We start from the raw sequence: 22,100 nt of genomic DNA, 5'->3' as shown, positions 1-22,100 counted from the left end.
CGCTCGCCGGCTACAGTCCCGGGACGCTCCCGCGAGTCGCAGGCACACGCTGTCTGGGACTCCCTGGGGGTCCCGCCGTCGGGGCAGCCCCCACGTCCGGCGCCACCCCGCCGCGCCGCTGCTGCGCACTCGCCGGGAGCCGGCGGCCGGCCGAGGGCGGAGGCTGGGAGGCCGCGCCAGCGGCGGGGAGGGTGCTGGCGAGCGCCCGCGCGCTGTGTTTGGTCTATCGCAGGCAGCTGACCTTTGAGGAGGAAATCGCTGCTCTCGGCTCCTTCCTGTAGTAACAGCCGCCGCCGCCGCCGCCGGGAGCCCGGGCCGCGCACAGCCGGCCCCGCCGCCTCACAGCTCGGCCCCGCCAGGTGGGTGCCGCGCGGCGGGGCCCGGGCGCCTCGGAGCGAGTTTGGGCGCAACGCGCAGTGCCGACGGGGGTCGGGGGTCGGGGGTCGAGGGACGCGGAGGAAGGGAGGCGGCCGTCGTCCTCACGCTCGGGGGAGGGGGCGCCGTCGGGCGCCACCAGGGTGATGGCAGAGCGCGGGAGGGGAGCCTGTGTCGCTCCAGCTCTTTGCTCAAGTCCAGCCATGTGCCCCAGGGCGCCAAGCGTGGGGTGGGAGCCCGAGCTGCTTCGCCCTGACTTTGGCTTGAAACATCCCTGCTCCCTGAGATGGGGAGTCTGGGTCCGCGGCTGATGGGGGGTATTCGTGCAGACCCTGCAGAGGGCGGTGGGCCTCGGCCCTCAAGTTTCTCTTTCAGTTTCCCATGGGGCTAGGGGAGAGGAAGAGGAAGGGCACTTGCCTCTCGGGGACCCCCCTCCTCCTGCCCCCAGCCTCAGTGGGTTCCTTGTTGGAGAGGAGGGACTGCCGTCTCCTCCCCACCATCTCTCTTCCCGCACAGGAAAGCGTGCTAGTGGGAGGAGCGGGGCCTGGCCCCGACTGCAGCCCAGGGACAGGTGGGCACGGTAGGGCCAGGGGCAGGCCCCGCCGGCCTCTGCAGAGGAGGTGGCTCTTGAGTGGTCTCCTGGTTCTAGGCGAGCGGCCATGGCGGGCTGGATTCAGGCCCAGCAGCTGCAGGGAGACGCGCTGCGCCAGATGCAGGTGCTCTATGGCCAGCACTTCCCCATCGAGGTCCGGCACTACCTGGCACAGTGGATCGAGAGCCAGCCGTGGTAGGTGCCCCTTGCCCGGGCCTCCCCCTGCGGGGTCCTAACCCCCTGACTCGAAGATCTCCTCCGTGTGCTCTGGTGCCACGCTGCTCCTGCCTGCCCTTCTCTGTGTGGAAGGGGTGGTGTCCCTGGGAAAGGGGAACAGGGAAACCGGAGTCTGTGCCTGTGGAGGTGCGGGGAGCAAGTCTCGTGGGCTCGCGTCACGTGGTGCCTGAGCTCCTGGCTCGAGGAGTTGCCACAGTGGATTTCTGTCCCCCACCCTGCCCCAAGGGATGCCATCGACCTGGACAGTCCCCAGGACCGAGCCCAGGCCGCCCAGCTCCTGGAGGGCCTGGTGCAAGAGCTGCAGAAGAAGGCGGAGCATCAGGTGGGGGAAGATGGGTTTTTACTGAAGATCAAGCTGGGCCACTACGCCACCCAGCTCCAGGTGGGTGTGAGCGCTGGGCCACCTACAGGGAGGAAGCAGAACCCCCCGGGGTTTTTTTCCTGGTCTGGCCACTGACTCACCGCGTGACCATGAGCTCCTGGGCAACTTTTCTTCAATTTCCCCCACCCCCTCTTTCTAAGTCAGACCTGCCGGATTCCTTTAACCTTTCACAAAGTACTGGATGAGGTGGGGGTGGGGGTTTTTCTTCCCGACAGAGGGAGGTGGGCGAGCCAGCATGGTGGATGGGTTAAGCAGGTGGCATGGAGGTAGATTGAGGCAGGATTCTTTTCTTGGAGAAAGGAAGGCTGGGACATTCTAGAAATGAGTGACTGCATGGCCCGTTGGGACTCTGCTGAAGCTGGAGTTGGGGGGAGGAGGAGGATGAAAGGGCTGTGTGAGGTGGGGTTTCTCCTTTCCGTGGTGTGGCATGGGGAGGTACAGAGGAAGTGCGGAGTTTGTATGAAGCAGGAAAGGGGTGTGGGTGGTGATCACGGTCAAGCCCTTCTCAACCACAGACAGCAGGGACCGGGCACAGAAAAGTCCTTCTCGAAGAGGGAGGAGTCGGGAGAAACCCGAGGGGAAGCAGAATAGGAACCGAGGGGCAGGAGTATGGTGGCAAGGCCCTCGACCTTGTATCGGATGTGTGAGGCTCGAGTCACCTGCCCTCTGGACAAGCACGTGACCTTTCTGGGCATCCGTGTTCCCCTGGGCGACGCAGGGATAAGGGGTTTCCACGCTGGGAGAATGGAAGTGCTGTGTGGACGGCCGGCATTGGGTTCACTGCAGACCCAGTGTGAAGATGGGGGAGGGCCCCTGAGTAACAGAGACAGAGACATCTGATGATGGTTTCTGAGGCTTCCTGGGAGAAGCCCAGGCAGGGGCCGAAGCAGAGGAAGGGGGAGCCTGGCCCGGGGCCGGTATGGCTGGAACTGAGGGCAGATGCTCTTGGATTCTTCCAGAACACGTACGACCGCTGCCCCATGGAGCTGGTGCGCTGCATCCGGCACATTCTGTACAATGAACAGAGGCTGGTCCGGGAAGCCAACAATGTGAGTGTCGCCTGGGGGTGGGGGAGGAGCTGGGAGGGCTTCCCTGTGACTTTCTCCCCAGACCCAACTGTGTTGATATCAAACAGTGGCATAGGACAGCACCGAAGAAATAAGAGGCACAGGCAAGCGCGAGAGGTGCTATTGCATGCTGGTGTGGGGTGGCCACGTGGCTCTGCCACTTACCAGCTTACCAGCGTGTGACTTGAGCAAGTTACCGTACCTCTCTGAGCCTCCCATGTTTCTATTGTAAAACAGGGGTAATGAAAGTACCTGCTCTATAGGGCTACTGTGAGGGTTAAGTTAGATACTATGCAGGCCAAGGATAAACAGTCCCCCATCCTCCTACACACAATCACCCCCCACCCACACATGTATACACACATGAATACATCCCCCACATACACATATACACCCCCACACGTGTATATACTCCCATGCACATGTATACACACATGAATACATCCCCCCCATACGCACATACACACATACACCCCCACACACGAATACATCCTCCCCATACACACCTCCACCTCCACACATGTATGCACACCCCCCACATATACACACGTGAATACATCCCACATACACACACATACATCCCACACACAACACCCCCCACATGTATGCACACATGAATACATCCCCCCACATACACACACAACACCCCCCACACATGAATACATCCCCTGCACACATATAGCCCCCACACGTGTGCACACACCCACACACGTGTGCACAGAAGCTTACACAGTCTCACACTCGTCACACACGTGCACATACACGCACACACATACTCATCGAAACTCCATCTGTGTCCGAGGTGCTGTCACAAATCACCAGGGAAAAGGATTTGGCGTTCAGTGAGTGGCTCTGGGTCCTAAATGGGGACTGCAGGCTGGCCGTGTCTGCGAGGACAGCCTGGGTGGCACAGGGGGCGGGCCCGAGGGCGGGGCAGTGCTCATCGCACACTCTGAGAGCACAGAGTGTACAGAGGCTGTTTTTTTTTTTTTTTTTTTTTTTAAAGATTGATTTATTTGAAAGGCAGAGCCATGGGAAAAGGGTGAGAAAGAGAGATCTTCCATCCACTGGTTTGCTCCCCAAATGCTGCAATGGCCAGGACTGGGCCAGGCTGAAGCCGGGAGCCAGGAGTTCCATCTGGATCTCCCAACACGGGTGCAGGGCCCCAAGCATTGGGACCATCTTCTGTTACTTTCCCAGGCGCATTAGCAGGGAACTGAGTCGGGAGTGAAGCAGCTGGGACTGGAACCGGCACTCTGATTTGGGATGCAGGCATTGCAGGCAGCAGTGGCTCAGCTCCTGCCCGGCCACACCAGCCCCTGTGTAATGAAGGCCTGGGACAATGATACAAACATCGCTTTGTCTGCAGTAAAGCAAAGTAAGTTTTATGAAGTCACATAACAGGGCTAGAGATCACAGGACAGTACCTGAAGCACAAGCACTATTTGCTTGTAAGGAATCAACTGGTTAGGGCCGGCGCTGTGGCATAATGGGTAAAGCTGCTGCCTGCAGTGCCGGCAATCCCATATGGGTGCTGGTTCAAGTCCCAGCTGCTCCGCTACCATCCAGCTCTCTGCTATGGCCTCGGAAAGCAGTGGAAGATGGCCCAAGTCCTTGGGCCCCTGCACCTGCATGGGAGACCCAGAGGAAGCTCCTGGCTCCTGGCTTTGGATCAGCGCAGCTCTGGCCATTGCAGCCAATTGGGGAGTGAACCAGCAGATGGAAAAGACCTCTCTCTCTCTCTCTTTCTCTGTGTGTGTGTCTCTCTCTCTCTGTAACTCTTTCAAATAAATAAATACATCTTAAAAAAAAAAAGAATCAATGTGTCAGGCATTCTACAATCACCCGAGGAAACACTCGCTGGTCCAACTGTGTGTCTGAGGCTGGGCTAGGACTGGGGGAAGAGGCAGAGGTGGGGACCCCCAGCCACAGTAGATTCCCCAGAGTGAGCCCAGGTGGGGAAACCCAGCTCGTCCTGGGCAGGCTGGCCGGGGGTGTCCTCAGGGAGGGGGTGTCGCACTACTGGGGAGGAAGGAGAAGAGGAGTGATCTTCCCAGCACAGGTGTCAGTGCGCACAAGGGCAGGGGAGCCTCAGACATCTCACCTGCCAAGGCTTGCCAGTTAGTGCACCTGCGGAGGCGGAGAAGGGGGCTGGCGGGGAGTGATGCAGGCAAAGCGAGAGGGGGCGGAAGCCAGGCCCCCAGGCCTTCCGCAGTCCTGCCGCGTCCCCTGGCAGCCATAGCGCCCCCTGAGGTTGTGATGTGAATTCAACTCTGATAGAGCGTGTGGCACGGATGGTGTTGGGAGCGTGGGGTCATCCCTTCTCAGCACTGCTGATGTCCTAGCCTCGAGGACTCTGGTGCACAGGACACCGAGGGTCCTAGGGGACCCCACGTTCTTGTGTAGAGAGACCAGAAGCAAAAGAACAAGCAACAGCAGGACGCATTGGTGTGACACTGGGCCCAGAGGGGATTGGTCCGTAGGAGGAGGCCCCTTAGGAAGAGGTGTGAGTTGAATTGCCTGCCTCAGGAGGAGTTGGTGCCAGAATGTTCCAGACAGATGGGGCATGTGCAAAGGCCCTGAGATAGGAACGTGCTTATCTGTTCAAGGAACAGAATCAGCAGGCCTAGCCGCACTGGTACCCGGGCAGCGTGGTGCTGGGGGTGGAGATTGGCAGGGGCTGGTGGCTAGACCAGCAGAGGCTGGAAGAAGAGGTTTGGATTTTGTTCCGAGTGTAGTTGTTAACTGCAGAGTCTCTCAGAGGGGCGTTGAAGGGACAGCTGGCTGCCAGCAGGCCTTGTGCTGCCGCCCCTGTAATTTCACTTTGGGGTCTCGGGACTCCTGCGAGAGGTTCAGCCCTTCTCTTTGTTCAGTCACGAAGAGGTGTTGGGGGAGGACACTCGAAGTGGTGGCGTGTGCTCACACAGCCCTGGCCTCCCACAGTCGGGGCGTCGGCTCCATGAGTGAGCAGAGCAGGAGGGGGGAGGGGTCGTCAATAGAAAGTCCCAGGTGACCTGGGACGTGTTGACGCTCTCTGAAGCAAACGAGAGACCCTTCTGGGGATCCCGCGGCGGAGGCCAGATCCAAAATTGAAGTTTCTAGCATGAAGGCGCCGCTGTCTGCCACGTCGCCTCTCCGTCCCCCTTCCTCCCCGTCCACCCCCATGCGGGCAAACGGCCCTCCCTTCATGCCGTAGACGTGAAGTGTTGGGTGCGCGCGGGGCCGGAGGTCTTCCTCCCTGCCTCTGCCCAGCACCCTGCTCCTTGTCACTCCCGCCGGTCCCTTCACAGGGCGCCTCTCCCGCTGGGACCCTGGCCGACGCCATGTCCCAGAAGCACCTTCAGATCAACCAGACGTTCGAGGAGCTGCGGCTGGTCACGCAGGACACGGAGAACGAGCTGAAGAAGCTGCAGCAGACTCAGGAGTACTTCATCATCCAGTACCAGGAGAGCCTGAGGATCCAAGGTGAGGCCGGGCGGCCACCGCGCACGTCGCCACGCGGGGAGCACTCTGAGCTCCTGCCGGGCTGTCCCCATGCGGGGAGCACTCTGAGCTCCTGCCGGGCTGTCCCCATGTGGGGAGCACTCTGAGCTCCTGCTGGGCTGTCCTCACGCGGGGAGCACTCTGAGCTCCTGTCATGTGGGGAGCACTCTGAGAGCTGTGGGGCTGTCCCCATGTGGGGAGCACTCTGAGCTCCTGCCGGGCTGTCCCCATGCCGGGAGCACTCTGAGCTCCTGTCATGTGGGGAGCATTCTGAGCTCCTGCCGGGCTGTCCCCATGCGGGGAGCACTCTGAGCTCCTGCCGGGCTGTCCCCATGCCGGGAGCACTCTGAGCTCCTGCCGGGCTGTCCCCATGTGGGGAGCACTCTGAGCTCCTGCCGGGCTGTCCCCATGCGGGGAGCACTCTGAGCTCCTGTCATGTGGGGAGCACTCTGAGCTCCTGCGGGGCTGTCCCCATGCGGGGAGCACTCTGAGCTCTTGCCGGGCTGTCCCCATGTGGGGAGCACTCTCTGAGCTCCTTCGGGGCTGTCCGTCTCCACAGCACCTCACTCAGAGCCTGGTAGGGAAATGGCCCCCAGGGATTGAGCACCTGCCCTGGCCAGGCCCTGAGCTCAGTGCAGCCCTCATGAGAGCCTGTGAAGCCCACGGCTACAGAGACTGAGGTTCAAAAAGAGCAAAGATCTGGCCTGGGCTGCCTGTCAGTTGCAGACCGGGTCTCAGCTGGTGATGTAGAATCCCTCTTCTTTGTGACCCTGTATTCGCGCCGTAATTGTGGGCACTCACTGAGTGAGCACGTTCTTGAATGTGGGCACCGTGTTCCCTAGCGGATCTGGGGATTGGCCTGGCTGTGCCAGGCTGACGAGAGGCAGGAAGCCAGGAATGCCCCTTGGGAGCCGCACAGGCAGGAGGAGACCGGGGCAGGGCGCTGGCACGAAATCTCCTCTCTCCTTTCACGTGCTTGGCCGGTGGCTGCCGCCACGTGGGTGTGGGAAAGAAGAGGTGGCTCGGGGGAGCTGCCCTCAGGTACAATCTGAGGAGTCTGGGGGCATGGCCCCTCTCCTTACACCCCAGAATGGCCCCAGGGGTGTGCCACCTCGTCCTCGTGAGAGCAAGAAGCCTCCAACTGCCCTGTCCTTTGCTCCTGAGTTCTCCTCTCAAACGTACAAGGGTGCATGGCCTTCAAAAAGTTCATGGAAGATGCATAGTATGAAAAAACTATGCATGGATTTCCATTTTTTTGCACCAAAAATAAACTTACCTTTTGATTCCATCTTCCACAAACTTTAAGAAGTATCTCTGCTTGTGTGTGTGTGCGTGTTGTGTGTGTGCATGTTGTGTGTATATGTGGTCAAAGCTATGCATGTGCCCCAACCACTGCTTTAGCTGCATCCCACACTTTTGGTTGTGCTGGACACTCACTGTCCACTTTGAAATATGTCTGATTTCTCTGGTGATGGATTATTTCGTCCATATGTCATTTAGAAGCATCTTGTTTCATTTCCAAGCATTTGTTTTTTTCTAGATGTCTTGCTGTTACTGACTGCAGTATCATCTTGTTGTTCTGCTGTGATCATGCTCCGTGTGACCTGAGTTTTTATCAATGTATTGAGAATTCTTTTATGGCCTAGGATATATTCTCCCTCAGTGAATGCATCTTATGCATTTGGAAAGAATATATGTTCCTTGTTGTTTCGTTAAAAAAACAGCAACAATAAATTTGGTAGTTAGCATAAAAGGTAAAATTTTACAAAGACCAGTGCAACATCTGTATTTAAAAAAAAAAATTGGTGGGATGACATTGGTTTACATACTGTCATGCACTGAATCATGGTGTTTTGGTCAGTGTCAGGCGACTGTACAACGGTGTAGGTCATACAGCCTGGGTGTGTGGTTGGCTGCACCATCCAGGTGTGCATGAACACACGCTATCATGTTCACTCAGCAATGAAATCCTCTGATGACATATTTCTTAGGATGTAGGCCTGTTGTTAACCAATATGTGACTGTATTTGTGAATCTCTAATGCTGGGCTTAATAAGAGACAGCTGTGCCTTCCTTTCTGTTGTACTATCTATCACACTTCTCATAGCTGCTGGAGGCTCCACGGTGTACCTGTAAGACACTGAGAGTGAAAAGGGCAAATGCAGGCTTAAGAACAAAGGACTCAAGAACATTCCAGAAATTCCCAAGGCTATACTTGGAGACCTACTGGTCTTTGCCTTTATTGGTTTTTTCCTTGCCCAATTGTTTTGTTGGTTGCTGAAAGAGAAGTATCAGAATCACCTATTGGGCCGGTGCCTTGGCTCACTTGGTTAATCCTCTGCCTGCAGTGCCGGCATCCCCTATGGGCGCCAGGTTCTAGTCCCAGTTGCTCCTCTTCCAGTCCAGCTCTCGGCTGTGGCCCGGGATGGCAGTGGAAGATGGCCTAAGTGCTTAGGCACCTACACCCGCATGGGAGACCAGGAGGAAGCACCTGGCTCCTGGCTTTGGATCGGCCTAGCTCCAGCTGTAGCGGCCATTTGGGGGGTGAACCAACGGAAGGAAGACCTTTCTCTCTGTCTCTCTCTCTCACACTGTCTATAACTCTGTCAAAAAAAAAAAAAAAAAAAAAAGAATCGCCTGTTGTGGCAGTGAAATTGACTATTCTTGTGGTTTATTCTGTAACTATTTTCTTCATGTATTTTGAACTTTTATTATTGTACATAGATACCTTAGGATTAAAAGGAATTTCTGATCATTTGGCATTCTAACCATTGTGAAATATCTTTCTTAAACTGGTAAACTGGTAGTGCTTTATGTCTTTTTTTTTTTTAATTTACTTTTATTTATTTGAAAGAGTTACAGAGAAAGGAGAGAGAGGTCTTCCATCTGCTGGTTCACTCCCCAAATGGCCACAAAGGCTGGAGCTGGGCCGATCTGAACCCAGGAGCCAGGAACTTCTTCCAGGTCTCCCATGTGAGTGCAGGGACCCAAGGACTTGGACCATCTGCTGCTTCCCCAGGCCATAGCAGAGAACTGGATTGGAAGTGGAGCAGCCAGGACTTGAACCAGCACCCATATGGGATTCCAGTGCTACAGGCTGGGGCTTTAACCTGCTGTGCCACAGTGCCAGCCTCTGCTCTATGTTTTAATCAGATATTAATACAACTACTCAGCCTTCTGCATTTTATAAAAAGATTTATTTATTTATTTGAAAGTCACAGAGAGAGAAGAGAGCCAGAGAGATCTTCCATCTGCTGGTTCACTCCCCAAATGGCTGCAATGGCTGCAGCTGGGCAAGGCACAAGCCGGGAGCCAGGGGCTTCCTCTAGGTCTCCCAGATGCCTGCAGTGGCCCATGTACTTTGGCTATCTTCCACTGCTTTCCCAGGCCCATTTGCAGGATCAGAAGCAGAACAGCTGAGACTCAAACCTACGCCCATATGGCGTGTCGGCACTGCAGACATCTGCGTTGCATACTGCCTGTCTTTGTCTATGCTTTTAAAAAAATTAACATGTAGACAACATATAGTTCAATCTTGCTTTTTATCTATTCAGTATCTCTGGTTTTAGGTAAGATATTTAGTTCAGTAATATTTAAATTATTAACATAGATGTATGTTCATTTTAATATTTTCTGTTAAGCATTCAATTTTGGTTCTGTTCCTTTTTTTTTTTTTTTTTTTTTAAGGAAGGGGTGCTATTTTTGATTACTCTAGAATTTCATTTTAACAATTTAAGCTTCCTTTCTGCCATGCCAGTGTTTTCTGCACCCTGAGACCTGCCCATCCCGGAGACATCGTCGGTACTGAGCCGGTTTTTAGCGGGCAGGAAGATTCTAGCATGTCTTCCTCCCATTGGAACCAGGCCCACACCGACTCCAGAAAAGCACGGCTCCTTCCTGGGGCAGGACCAGCAGAGTTCATGTCATGTCCGCAAGAGTCCTGTGACCGTTGACGCCATTTGCGGTCCCGAACCTGGGTTTTCTGTTCCCGAGGACGGGTTAGGCCTGGAGTGGAGTCTGGGTTTGTTCCCTCGGGGCAGTGTGTGTTCAGCCTCGTGTATCTGCCTCCCCCATGAGAGGCACAGCTGTGCCCCTGTGTGAGCAGGGGGAGCTCAGAGCCCGGCAGCTGCCTCAGGTCTCCCTGGCCTCTTCCAGAAGTTTCTGCCAATTGCCAGGAGACAGCTAAGTGGGTCACTGCGCAGTGTCCACGCCCCACAGTTGGAACCCGATTTCTGAGTTGCAGCTGTGGGCTGCTGCTGGCTGGCTGAGTGGCTTTGGTCCGTCCCAGCTTGTGTGTTCCATGAGGCAGGACGAGGTCCGTGTGACATGGCCCTCAGGCCACCAGGAGCTCCTGAGGCTCTGGGAGGGAGGCGTCCCCTGTGATCAGGGCGGCTGCCCTGGGGTGGGGTGGGGGGGCTCCCCACAGGGGAGGGCGTGCAGGAGGCTTTACCTGGGCAAATGTTGATTTCTGAGCCAGGTTGGAGACCCACAGGTGTTCCTTGTTCTCCCGTTTCTCCTCCCCTGGGTCTGAGGGTTTCATCACAGCCATTTTGAATGGGGTCATGAGACCTCACTCCTGCCCTGTTCCCACCCTGGGGGAGGGTCCTCCAGCGAGCGTGGAGAGCAGCTGAGCCCCTTTCCCAAGATCTCGTGTTGCCAGCAGGCCTGGGTGCAGGGTGTCTCCGCCTTTGCTGTCTGTCTCACCTGGTGGTGGGCGGAGCTGACGGGGACAAGCCCTGGACAGCCAACTGGGCTCCTTGCAGCACCCCGGACTCCTCCTCCTGTGCCGAGAGACCCAGCCTGTGCTCAGGAGATGAGACCAAGCTGGGGCGCGGGGCCTCCCAGGAGGCCTCCCCTGTGAGGTGGGGGCTGGGCTCTGCTTGTCCCTGTCACCTGGCCACTGCTGTCCTTTCTCCCGTCCACCGAGAACGAATCTGCCCAGAACTTAGGCGGGCCAGGCAGTTTCTTGAGTATTTTCTGTATCATGAGATAGTTCATCTCCATAGCAACCCACTGAGGTAGGTACCAGGAGTCTCCATTTCCCACATGGGGAAACTGAGGCACAGGAGGCCCAACTACTTGCCCAAGTTCAGCCAGCTAGTGAACGCTGGGGCTCACTTCCAACTCTAGGCCGGTCCAGGCCAGCATCCCGCTGAGGAGGGCTGGGCAGCCGGCCACATAGGGAGCGGGAAGGCCACACAGGGGTCCCCTCAGGCGTGCTCCGAGTGCCCACCCCTCACCCCCAGAGGAGAACCCATCAGGAGCCTGTTGAGCGGAGGCAGGCGCTGCCTTCTAGGGAGCCCGTTCAGCTCCGGCACCCAGGGCTGGCAGGAGCCCTGACCTGCTGCTGCCGGGAGGTATGGCCTTTGAGGGGCTGGCCCCAGGCCAGTTGAGTGGAGTCTGGGGGCTTCGTGCTGAACACTGGGAGGTGATGGCCATGGGTGTCGTGTCGCCTCCTCTAGCTCAGTTTGCCCAGCTGGCCCAGCTGAACCCCCAGGAGCGGCTGAGCAGGGAGACGACCCTGCAGCAGAAGCAGGTGTCCCTGGAGGCCTGGCTGCAGCGCGAGGCCCAGACACTGCAGCAGTACCGCGTGGTGAGTGGCTCTGCGCCCCTCTGCACCCGGGCTGGAGCACCGCGGCGGGGTCTCCGGGAGCCAGATGGGGAAGGGACCCAGGACAAGGGCAGGGCCCTGGGGAGCAGGAGGCCAGATCCTTCTTCCTTGGGGGGGGGTACAGGTCTGAAGAGGGGGGCCTGGGCCCGTGCCAGGCCCTGCATTTCAGGGGGTCCCATCTGGGCCATCGTCTGGGAGCCCAGCAGGGCTGCTGTCCACCCCCCGCAGGAGCTGGCCGAGAAGCACCAGAAGACCCTGCAGCTGCTGCGGAAGCAGCAGACGATCATCCTGGACGACGAGCTGATCCAGTGGAAGCGGCGGCAGCAGCTGGCCGGCAACGGAGGGCCCCCCGAGGGCAGCCTGGACGTGCTGCAGTCCTGGTGAGCGCGGGGAGGCGGCGGGCGGGGCCAGGGGCCAGGGCCGTGCTGGTCGAGCCAGCTGCCTCTTCTGCCTCCTGCCTTGGCCCGTGCTGCGGGCCCCCTCTGCGGGCCAGCTGGTGTTTCCCCAGGGGCCTATTCCTTTTGCAGACTTCAGTCCCCTACCCTGTGCCCCAACCCCAACCCCCAACCCCCGGCGAGGGCAGCCTGTGGAGGTGGGGCTGGGCCGGGTGTGCAGAGGATCCTTGATCCTCCTCGGGCTGCTTGGGCCCAAGCTGAGACCGCCCTGCCCCTCCTGGCTTCTCTGTGCTTCTAGAAGGCAGGCGGCCTGCTCTGCCCTCTCTAAGGGAGGAGCGGTTAGGCCCCCACCCCCTGGGGGTGGAGCCGGGTCCTGGGGATGGGGTCCCCAGACTGGAGCCTCCCAGCCTCTGGCCTGGGAAGTGGGGGAAGCCAATGTGCTCCTGTGGCCTGGGCTCCTCGCAGGTGTGAGAAGTTGGCTGAGATCATCTGGCAGAACCGGCAGCAAATCCGCAGAGCCGAGCACCTCTGCCAGCAGCTGCCCATCCCCGGCCCCGTGGAGGAGATGCTGGCCGAGGTCAACGCCACCATCACGGACATCATCTCCGCCCTGGTGACCAGGTGGCCTCCGCCTCTCGGCCACGCCCAGCGGGGGGGGGGCGCTCCTGGGGGGGGGGTTGGCACGTGGGAGCAATGGTGCCATCCAGCCCAGGTCTCTGCCTCAGACCCGTCTCACGCTGCCTCACACCTGCTTCCCACCCCATCTCCTGTAGCTCTGGCTGCTCTGGCCCAGTGTCTGTTGCCAGACCCCACAAGAGATGCTCTTGGACCCTGTGTCCCCCTGCCATCTCCCCAGCTCCCTCCCTGTGGTCTGGTGGGAAAGAGGCCTGGGCTATGTGAGCTTCCTTCATCTGCTGAGCCCCAGGGGAGGCGCGTCCCCTCCCCGAGGCCGTGTCTCACGCCTGTCCCTGTGTCACCTGCAGCACATTCATCATCGAGAAGCAGCCCCCGCAGGTCCTGAAGACCCAGACCAAGTTCGCAGCCACCGTGCGCCTGCTGGTGGGCGGGAAGCTGAACGTGCACATGAACCCCCCCCAGGTGAAGGCCACCATCATCAGTGAGCAGCAGGCCAAGTCCCTGCTCAAGAATGAGAACACCCGCAAGTGAGTGCCTGCTCCCTCCCTCCCGCCCTGGGGCTCCCAGGCTGGGGTGGGCGTGGCTTCTCTTCTGCAGGGGGGTAGCACAGCCTCCCTCATCTCCCACCTGCAGACCTGCACTCATCTTCCTAGTTCATGCTGTTTCCTTACCCACCGTATCCTCCTGCCCAGAGGTCTTCCCCAGCCCCTGCCTGTGCCCAGCAGGTAGTGGCTGCAAGTCCTGCAGTTCTGGGGCCTGGGCTGAGCAGGGAGAGGACAGGGAGGGTGAGGGGGATGCAGGCAGCCCGGCTTCGGCATCGCCCACCCTGTTGAGCAGCCGGGCGGGCTGTAGGCTGTGAAGACCGAATCCCGTAGGGCACCGTGGCCGGGTGGCCCGGGCAGGAAGAAATGCTGCAGCTGGATAGGAAGTGGCTGGCCGGAGGGACTGGAGAGGGAAGACTTTTCAGGGGGAGAGAAATCGTGCCATGTCCTGAAGGCAGAGCGAAGAGCAGGTGTGCGTGAGCGGGGACCCTGGGGGAGGGCCAGGCTTCAGAGCAGGCTGTCCACAACGTGGGCCGCTGGTGGATGGACGCGTGAGCGCGTGGATGAGTGGTGTGGGAGCCCATAAGCCGTCCCAGGTCGTCTGGTCCAAATCGGTCAGTGTGTGCCTGCCGTGTGTGATGGGGGGTGTAGTATGACGACAGAGACGCACGAGGTTCTGCTCCTACAACTTACGGGTTAGCTGGGGAGACAGGATAACGCACCCTTAAAAATGAGGGGGCAGGCAGGCACCGGGCTCGGTGGTTCTGATGCCTACGTCAGAGTGCCTGGGGTTACGTCTCAGCTTCTCTCCTGATCCCAGCTTCCTGCGGCTAATGTCACCCTGAGAGGCAGCAGGTGATGGCTCGAGTTCTGGGGCCCTGCCATCCATGTGCGAGACCTGGACTGAATTCCTGGCTGCTGGCTTCAGCCTGGCCCAACCCCAGCTGTTAGAGACATTTCAAGAGTAAACCAGTGGATAAGAGATCTTGTGCTCTTTTTCTCTCTTTCAAATAAGTAAAAAAAAAAAAAAAAAAAAAAAGTTTGTGCCGAAAAGTGATAGACTGTAGAAAGAAAGCTAAGACAGTGCCATCTTAGTGTGCAGATGTATGGGGGCAGGTGGGGGAGGCATGAGCCACACTGGGGCGGGGCTGTGGGAAGGGACGGGCAGGGGCGTTTGCAGTGACAGGGGGAATGAGTGCCCAAGTCTAAATAGGTGCTGAGCTTGGCGTGCATAGCAGGTGGCCAAGGCCACCGTGGCCTGTGTTCCCTGAGTGATTCTGGGGCTCTGTGTAGGCCACGGTCGGGTTGTAGCTTTTCTTTGAAATGCACCAGAAGCTACCAGCAGCCCTGAACATACGCACGTCAACCTTGGTGCCCGAGGGATTTCGGCCCACCCCTCGCCCTTGGAGCCCTTGCCTTGGGTGCTGTCGGGGTGATGGGGCCCAGGGAGGGGCCATGGCAGCACTGCCTGGAGCAGGGATCCCTGCCAGGCTGTGCGGACCTGGGGCTCTCTCTGCTCGCAGTGAGTGCAGCGGTGAGATCCTGAACAATTGTTGCGTCATGGAATATCACCAAGCCACCGGCACCCTCAGCGCCCACTTCAGGAACATGGTGAGGACTGGGCCTGGCCGTGGAGAGGGGGCTCGGCCCAGTGGGGAACCCTCCTGACCCTGCCCCCCCCCCCCCCCGCCCGACTCCCTGGGCCCCTGCAGTCACTGAAGAGGATCAAGCGTGCGGACCGCCGGGGCGCGGAGTCTGTGACAGAGGAGAAGTTCACAGTCCTCTTCGAGTCGCAGTTCAGCGTTGGCAGCAATGAGCTTGTGTTCCAGGTGAAGGTGAGGCCCCCAGAGGCTCCTCCCTGAGGCTCACCCACAGCACGGCCCAGGTTATCTGTGGGAGGCCGCCTGGCTGTACTGAGAGGGGGCGCCCGGGACCCCCTGCGCTCCCTGTGCCGGCCCGCGGCGCAGGCGGTGCACTGAAGAGAGCCACGCTCTGCTCTGTGGTTTGCGGGTGCTGCAGCTGGTTCTGTGGGTGACGGCCAGGGCTGGGAGTCCTGCCCGAGCAGAGCAGAGCATGGAACGGCAGCCATGCCCCCACACGCTCATTCCTCGCTTTCCCACAGACGCTGTCCCTCCCTGTGGTTGTCATTGTCCACGGCAGCCAGGACCACAACGCCACGGCCACCGTGCTGTGGGACAACGCCTTTGCTGAGCCGGTGAGCCCCTGGGGGACCCCGCCTTGCCCCCCTCCCCCAGCTGCTCAAGGTCAGGGCAGCTCCTTGAGCCCCTACTGTGAGGTGCTTCTCACCCCGCACCCCCTCCCCTAGGCCCAGAGCAGGGCTGGGGCAAGGAGAGCCGGGCTGCCCTCGGGCTCCAGCTGTAGTTTCTGCACAGGAGGGCTTGGACCTTGGGCCCTGGCCTGGGATCTTTCTTTGCCTTGGGCTTGGCTCCCTAACTGTAGCCTGGGCCTCTGGCCCTGTGGGCCCACGCGACGTCCTCTCTTTTGCCTTGCCCCTTTCCCCCATGGGTCTGCGCCTACTTTCTGGAACTCTCTCGGCCCCCTCTTTCTCGTGTATCTGTGTGTCTCAGGCCTGCGTGCACCTGTGTTCCTGCACACTCCATGTCCCTAAGTGCCCCGGCCACTCCGCTTTCTCCGCTCCTCCCAGGGCAGAGTGCCATTCGCCGTGCCTGACAAAGTGCTGTGGCCGCAGCTGTGTGAAGCGCTCAACATGAAATTCAAGGCCGAGGTGCAGAGCAACCGGGGCCTGACCAAGGAGAACCTGGTGTTCCTGGCGCAGAAGCTGTTCAACAGCAGCAGCGGCCACCTGGAGGACTACAGCAGCATGGCCGTGTCCTGGTCCCAGTTCAACAGGGTGAGGGCCTGCCTGGGACCACCCCGCCCTGTCCTGCCTCCCCCAGCTCGCGGTCAGGCGGCCCCACCCTGCCTCCTACCTGGAGGACTACAGCAGCATGGCCGTGTCCTGGTCCCAGTTCAACAGGGTGAGGGCCTGCCTGGGACCACCCCGCCCTGTCCTGCCTCCCCCAGCTCGCGGTCAGGCGGCCCCACCCTGCCTCCTACCTGGAGGACTACAGCAGCATGGCCGTGTCCTGGTCCCAGTTCAACAGGGTGAGGGCCTGCCTGGGACCACCCCGCCCTGTCCTGCCTCCCCCAGCTCGCGGTCAGGCGGCCCCACCCTGCCTCCTACCTGGAGGACTACAGCAGCGTGGCCGTGTCCTGGTCCCAGTTCAACAGGGTGAGGGCCTGCCTGGGACCACCCCGCCCTGTCCTGCCTCCCCCAGCTCGCGGTCAGGCGGCCCCACCCTGCCTCCTACCTGGAGGACTACAGCAGCATGGCCGTGTCCTGGTCCCAGTTCAACAGGGTGAGGGCCTGCCTGGGACCACCCCGCCCTGTCCTGCCTCCCCCAGCTCGCGGTCAGGCGGCCCCACCCTGCCTCCTACCACCTGGAGAAATGGGGGCTTGGACCCCAAGGAACACAGGCAGAGGCTGGAAGGTGTTATGCTCAGCTTGAGAACCCAAGCAGGAGGACCTGGGGGACCTCGAGCTGGGTTCTGGACCCTTGGGCTCTAGTCCTAGCTCTGTGCTCTGGGCCTCAGTTTACCCAGCTGTAACCCTCTGTAAAGTGAAGGGGTGGGGCAGGAATGACTTTGGAGACCCGTCCAGCCTGGACAATTCCTTTGTTATTATTTTTTAAAATGTACTTGAAAGGCAGAGAGACAGAGATGGAGAGAGAGATCTTCTATGTGCTGGTCCACTTCCCCAAGGCCTGCAATGCCCAGGGCTGGGCCATTCCAAAGCCAGGAGGCTGGAACTCAGTCTGAGTCTCCCATATGGGTGACAGGGAAGCAAGTCCTTGGGCCATCACCCGCTGCCTTCTGGAATGTGTTAGCTGGGCAGCTGGAATCAGAGTGGAACTGGGACTTGGACCCTGGCAGCCCAGTATGCTATGCGGGCATCCCAGGTGGCTTCTCATGTGCTGTGCCAGATGTCCACCCTGGCCTGGAAAATTTTTACACCTCTGACTCGTGCCCAGAGGATTGTCAGGGACCCCTGTTGTCTTAGAAGCGTGTGACGAGTGGCTCTGCTTCCCTGGTGATGAGTGGGGACAGTCAGTGTCTGGAGCGCTGGGGTTGGGAGAGGGAGGAGTGAAGAAGCAGGCCTGGCTTGGGGCAAGAGGGCAGGGAGACCCCAGGCTGCCCGTGGCCGGGGGCCCCAGCCCTGACTCGGGGGTTTCCTGGCTCACAGGAGAACCTGCCCGGCTGGAACTACACCTTCTGGCAGTGGTTCGATGGGGTGATGGAGGTGCTGAAGAAGCATCACAAGCCCCACTGGAACGACGGGTGAGGAATGGGGCCGGGGGCCGGGGGGGCAGCCCAGGGCACGGCGGCTGCTGGCTCAGCAGTGACACAACTGTCCCCGGCACCCAGGGCCATCCTCGGTTTTGTGAACAAGCAACAGGCCCACGACCTGCTCATCAACAAGCCCGATGGCACCTTCCTGCTGCGCTTCAGTGACTCAGAAATCGGCGGCATCACCATTGCCTGGAAGTTTGACTCCCGTGAGTGCCTGCTGTGCCCCCACACCGGGCCCAGGGACCCTGGCTCCTGTTTCCTGGCTCTTAGAAGGAACTCTGGGAAAGGTGGGGAGTGGGCGTGTTGCTCAGAAGCACGTTCCCTTGTCCCATCTTGGAGAACCTGCCGCCACCGGCCCCATGGACCGCAGACCCGCTGGGCGAGGCCCCTGCCGTGGCCAGGCCTGTGGGTGTCTAGTTTCCCGGCTGGCTGAGGGGGAGCACTCGGGTGGGGTTGCAGGGCAGGCTAGGGAAAGCCCTATCGCCTCCGTCCCCTGAGGCCGGTGGGAGCAGGGTCCTCCTCCTCTCAGCCGACCGCAACCTGTGGAACCTGAAGCCGTTCACCACGCGGGATTTCTCCATTCGGTCCCTGGCCGACCGCCTGGGAGACCTGAGCTATCTCATCTATGTCTTTCCGGACCGCCCCAAGGACGAGGTCTTCTCCAAGTACTACACTCCTGTGCTCGGTGGGTCCTGCTGCCCGACGCCCGGGCTCTCCCCAGACCGCGGGCAGAGCCCTGGCCCTAGGTCTCCCACGGGAGTGGCAGGGACCCAGCTGTTTGAGCCATCACTGCTGCCTCCCGGGGAGTATATTAGCAGGGAGCTGGAACTGGGAGCAGAGCTGGGATTCGAACCCAAGCACTCTGACAGGGCACGAGAGCAGCATCTTCACCTCTGTGCCGAAGGCCTGGGTCCCTCTGGGTTTTGGATCTTGCCGTGGCGGGAGAGACATCAGGGCTCACAAAGAGAGTGGAAGCAACCCTTATCCCAGCTGTGTCTGCAGACAAGCTGAGTGGAATCGCCGCTCTGCACCCGTGGGGGAAATACTGGCCGCCTCGAGGGAGGGGCCAGGATAAGCCACACCCACAGCTCATGCTCTGCTCCCATCCAGTTGGTCACTCTCCCCACTCCCACCCACAAACCTGCCATGGGCAGGGTCTGCTTATAGATTCTGTCTGGGAGGCGGTGGAGAAAGCAGATGGCCTGGAAAGGGGTGGGACTGGTGCCAGGAGCCTGTGTGGTCAGGCAGGGCCGTCAGCAGGTGTTTACTGGGGGTCCTTGGGAAACCTCACCCCTGCTAAGGCCCCAGGGTGATGCGGGCAGGAGACAGATTGGGTGGAGCCCCAGAGACTCAGGCTGTCTCCCCACTCTACCCCGGCAGCTAAGGCGGTGGACGGGTACGTGAAGCCGCAGATCAAGCAAGTGGTCCCTGAGTAAGTGTCCAGCGTCCGCTCGGGGTCTCCTGCTTCCTCTCCCTCTGCCCGGGCGCCCCCACCCCTCCCCTTCCCCCACAGACCTGGCTCAGCCCCTGGGGTAAGGCTGGACTCGGGTCGTGCTGTGGCCAGCGCCCGGGCCCTCCTGCAGCCAGAGCCCCAGGGCAGTGGGCGCTCGGCCCTGTTGCACCCTGGAAAAGGCGTCCATTTGCCCCCCGAACCCCTTCCCCTGGGTCAGCCCAGGGGCTGCCCGGCAGCTGAGCTCTGCTTCTCCCGCAGGTTTGCCAACGCGTCTGGAGAGGGGGGGGCCAGCGCCACCTATGTGGACCAGGCCCCCTCCCCGGCTGTGTGTCCCCAGACGCACTACAACATGTACCCACAGAAGTAGGTTGGGTTCTCGTGGGGGCCATGGGGAGGGGTTGGGGACAGGGCCTCAGGCTGGAGCCCAGGGGGCAGGTAGGCAGAGGAGCCCCGAGCTCCTCTAGGCTGGGGTGCCCAGCTCAGGCCTGGGCCCTGGGCCCTGGGCAGGCACCATCAGCCAGGAAGGCACACAGGGCATCTCGACGCCATGGTCCTGGGTGGCTGTGTGACCTTGGAAAAGTCCCTGAGGCTTTCTGATCCTGTCTCCCCATCTGTACAGTGAAGCGAGATCACCTCCCTCGTGGGGCTGGGGTGAGGAGTCAGTGAAAACAGGGCAGGGGCCACGTTTACACAGGCGAGGCTGTCGCAAGGGCTTGACTTGAGGTAGCTGCCCGTGGGGCACTGGTTCTACAGAACCGAGCGGGGCCACAGTGTAGGAGGAATCCCTCTGTGGGCCGTGGGTGGCTGGGGCTGGGTGTCCGAGGCAGCTGCAGGGAGACCAACAGGCCGGAAGCCCGACTCCAGCCCTGACGAGGTGGCCCAAGCATGTTCAGAGCCCCCCTTGGCTCTGCCATGAAATGGGACAAACACCCACCTTCCTGTTCAGCAGATGGTGTGCTGCTTCGGGCCACATAGCATGGCGCGCGGGCAGAGCTCATGGGCCCAAGCGTTGCGTGTTACAAAGATGAGGGGAAATGAACCCCCTGAGATGACTATGAGGTAGCGAGAGATGCACGTAGACGCTGGGTGCCGAGCTGGTCCCCTGGGCGCTGGTTTGAGTGGGGAGCAGACGGTGCCGTGAGGCGCACCAGCTCCCTCTGACATCCCCGACTTCACCAGCCCGGACCCCGTCCTGGACCAGGAAGGAGAGTTCGACTTGGACGAGACCATGGATGTGGCCCGGCACGTGGAGGAGCTCCTGCGCCGCCCCATGGACGGCCTCAGCCCGCGCCTGTCCCCGCCCGCCACGCTCTTCACGGCTGCCAGGAGCTCCCTCTCCTGAATGTGTGCATCTCAGGCGGAAGGGTTTGCGTTCCTTGGACTTCAGTCTCGCTGTGCCTGGTGATGCCTCTGCAGGCATCATGTGGACATGTGTGCGTGCCTGTGTGTGTGTGAGTGCATGCGTGCGGTGGGCGGGCCTGCCTCGCCCTGGCGGTCCTGACTCTGTTCTTCACATTGAGATGTCTGAGAACCCCCGGGTCTGGTGGAGGAGACCGAGCCTCCGTCTTTGCAGGTGCACAGCGCTGGCAAACCTGTCCCCCCCAGTCCTCCTTGGTCCACTCGGCGGCATTTCAGCAAATGGAATGACTCAAGGGCTAGGGTGACAGCAGCTGCAAGCTGGCTCTCCTCCCCAGCGAGCAGCTCTGTGCTCTCCAGCGTGTGCGTGCGTGCTTCTGGCCACGGCACATGCGGTGGCCTGATTCTCTCCCCTCGGAGGGGGATTGGGGCTTGGTTTTGAGTGACTGTGTATACGTTCATGAACGTGCCGCCTGCAGGCTTTCTATCTAGCCGCTGGGGCTCGTCTGGGCCGTGCCAGATGGAGTTCTGAGTACAGCTGGATTCACTGGAGTCAGGGCCGCGTCCTTGAGCTGGAGCGCGTGGGCTTCGAGTCTGTGATGCTGTTGCCCACTGCCCACCCAGACGCCTTCGTCCTCCGACCTTGCCCCCTCCACCCAGCCCCAGCCTCTTTTCCTGTTTGCACCCTTGCTTGTAGGAGGGGAGGGGGCAGGCCCCTGCCACGTGTGCGGGAACCCAGAGTGGGGCAAGCTGAGGCTGGGTGGGCTCTGCAGGGAGTGGCCTCACGTTGTCGCCTAACAGGCTGGGGCCTTGCGCCTTCCCTGCGAGGCCTGGGACGCCGAAGCTGGGGAGTTCAAACCCTCTGAAGGGAGGTGGGGACGAGAAGAGGGGTTCTTTTGTACTTTGTACATAGACCACGCACTTGTGTCAACTGTTTTTGAATAAAAGGTTTTTGTTTTCATACATTGGCTTGTTTGGCTCCTGGCTCGGGGAGCTGGCTGTGGCGTCCCTGTGCTGGGGACCTGGGGCTGGGGTTGTTTTGTTCCATCCCACCTGCGTGGCTGATGCTGTCATTTTTAGCCTGTAGCTCCGCCTTTTTTTCTGTGATTTCCAGGACAAGGACCACTCTGGCAGGCTGAAGAACTGGGTTAGCAACTTGGAGGAAGGGAAGGCAGGAGTGACTGTGGGAGGGGCCAGAGGGTGGGCGGAGCTGTGGCGCGGGCGGTTCTTTATCCGCTGCCCCATGAGCAACCCTGAAGCCTGCAGCTGAGGGCAGTGCCAAGGTTTCTCACTTCCTGGGCCACGGGCAGCCTGTGAGGTGTGGCAAGCCCCATCCTTCCCAGTCGCTTCCGAGGCCAGCAGGGGGCACCATCCCACTGCTGCTGGGGTTGAGGGGAGGTGGGGTGCTCCCCTTGTGGACCCCCTGCCGAGGGGGCCGCTGGGGGCCTCCCTTGGGCCTGTGGGCAGCTTTTTTGAGAGGGAAGGGACCTGGCGCTCGCAGCTTGCCCCAAAGAGGGGTGGGAAGGAGTGGATGGGGAGGGAGGCAGGTGCCCCTAATCTGCCCCATCTCTGCACGGGGAGACGCTCACTCCTATCTCGG

The 22,100-nt window shown here is 60.1% G+C and overlaps 1 protein-coding gene across 2 annotated transcripts; it reads left to right on the top strand.

Moving 5' to 3' along the window:
• Positions 1-288: 288 nt before the first annotated feature.
• On the top strand, positions 289-21,445 carry STAT5A (signal transducer and activator of transcription 5A). Of its 2 annotated transcripts, XM_062175668.1 has the most exons (19): positions 289-359; positions 1,025-1,162; positions 1,430-1,586; positions 2,546-2,635; positions 5,944-6,118; positions 11,599-11,729; positions 11,976-12,127; positions 12,608-12,763; positions 13,126-13,305; positions 14,844-14,931; positions 15,033-15,155; positions 15,443-15,535; positions 15,986-16,192; positions 17,585-17,679; positions 17,767-17,897; positions 18,221-18,376; positions 19,072-19,123; positions 19,403-19,507; positions 20,324-21,445. In XM_062175668.1, exons 2-19 carry the CDS (start codon positions 1,035-1,037, stop codon positions 20,484-20,486), a joined length of 2,382 nt encoding a protein of 793 aa, XP_062031652.1. In that variant the 5' UTR covers positions 289-359; positions 1,025-1,034; the 3' UTR covers positions 20,487-21,445. The 2 variants fall into 2 exon arrangements, with proteins under 2 accessions (XP_062031652.1, XP_062031653.1); XM_062175669.1 differs by lacking the exons at positions 17,585-17,679; positions 17,767-17,897; positions 18,221-18,376; ... (1 more) ...; positions 19,403-19,507; positions 20,324-21,445 and adding an exon at positions 16,239-16,660.
• Positions 21,446-22,100: the final 655 nt, after the last annotated feature.

This window comes from Lepus europaeus, chromosome 18, assembly GCF_033115175.1.
Source record: "Lepus europaeus isolate LE1 chromosome 18, mLepTim1.pri, whole genome shotgun sequence".
Taxonomy (NCBI): domain Eukaryota; kingdom Metazoa; phylum Chordata; class Mammalia; order Lagomorpha; family Leporidae; genus Lepus; species Lepus europaeus.
The sequence above is the reverse complement of the archived record's forward strand: the minus strand, read 5'-3'. Positions and strand labels throughout refer to the sequence as shown.

Bases quoted from the DNA above. Each gene is read 5' to 3' on its own strand.
- STAT5A (XM_062175668.1), top strand. From the start codon at position 1,035: ATGGCGGGCTGGATTCAGGCCCAGCAGCTGCAGGGAGACGCGCTGCGC. The intron at 14,932-15,032 runs GTGAGGACTGGG...GGGCCCCTGCAG, and splicing joins GCGCCCACTTCAGGAACATG to TCACTGAAGAGGATCAAGCG. The intron at 16,193-17,584 runs GTGAGGGCCTGC...CCTGGCTCACAG, and splicing joins CCTGGTCCCAGTTCAACAGG to GAGAACCTGCCCGGCTGGAA.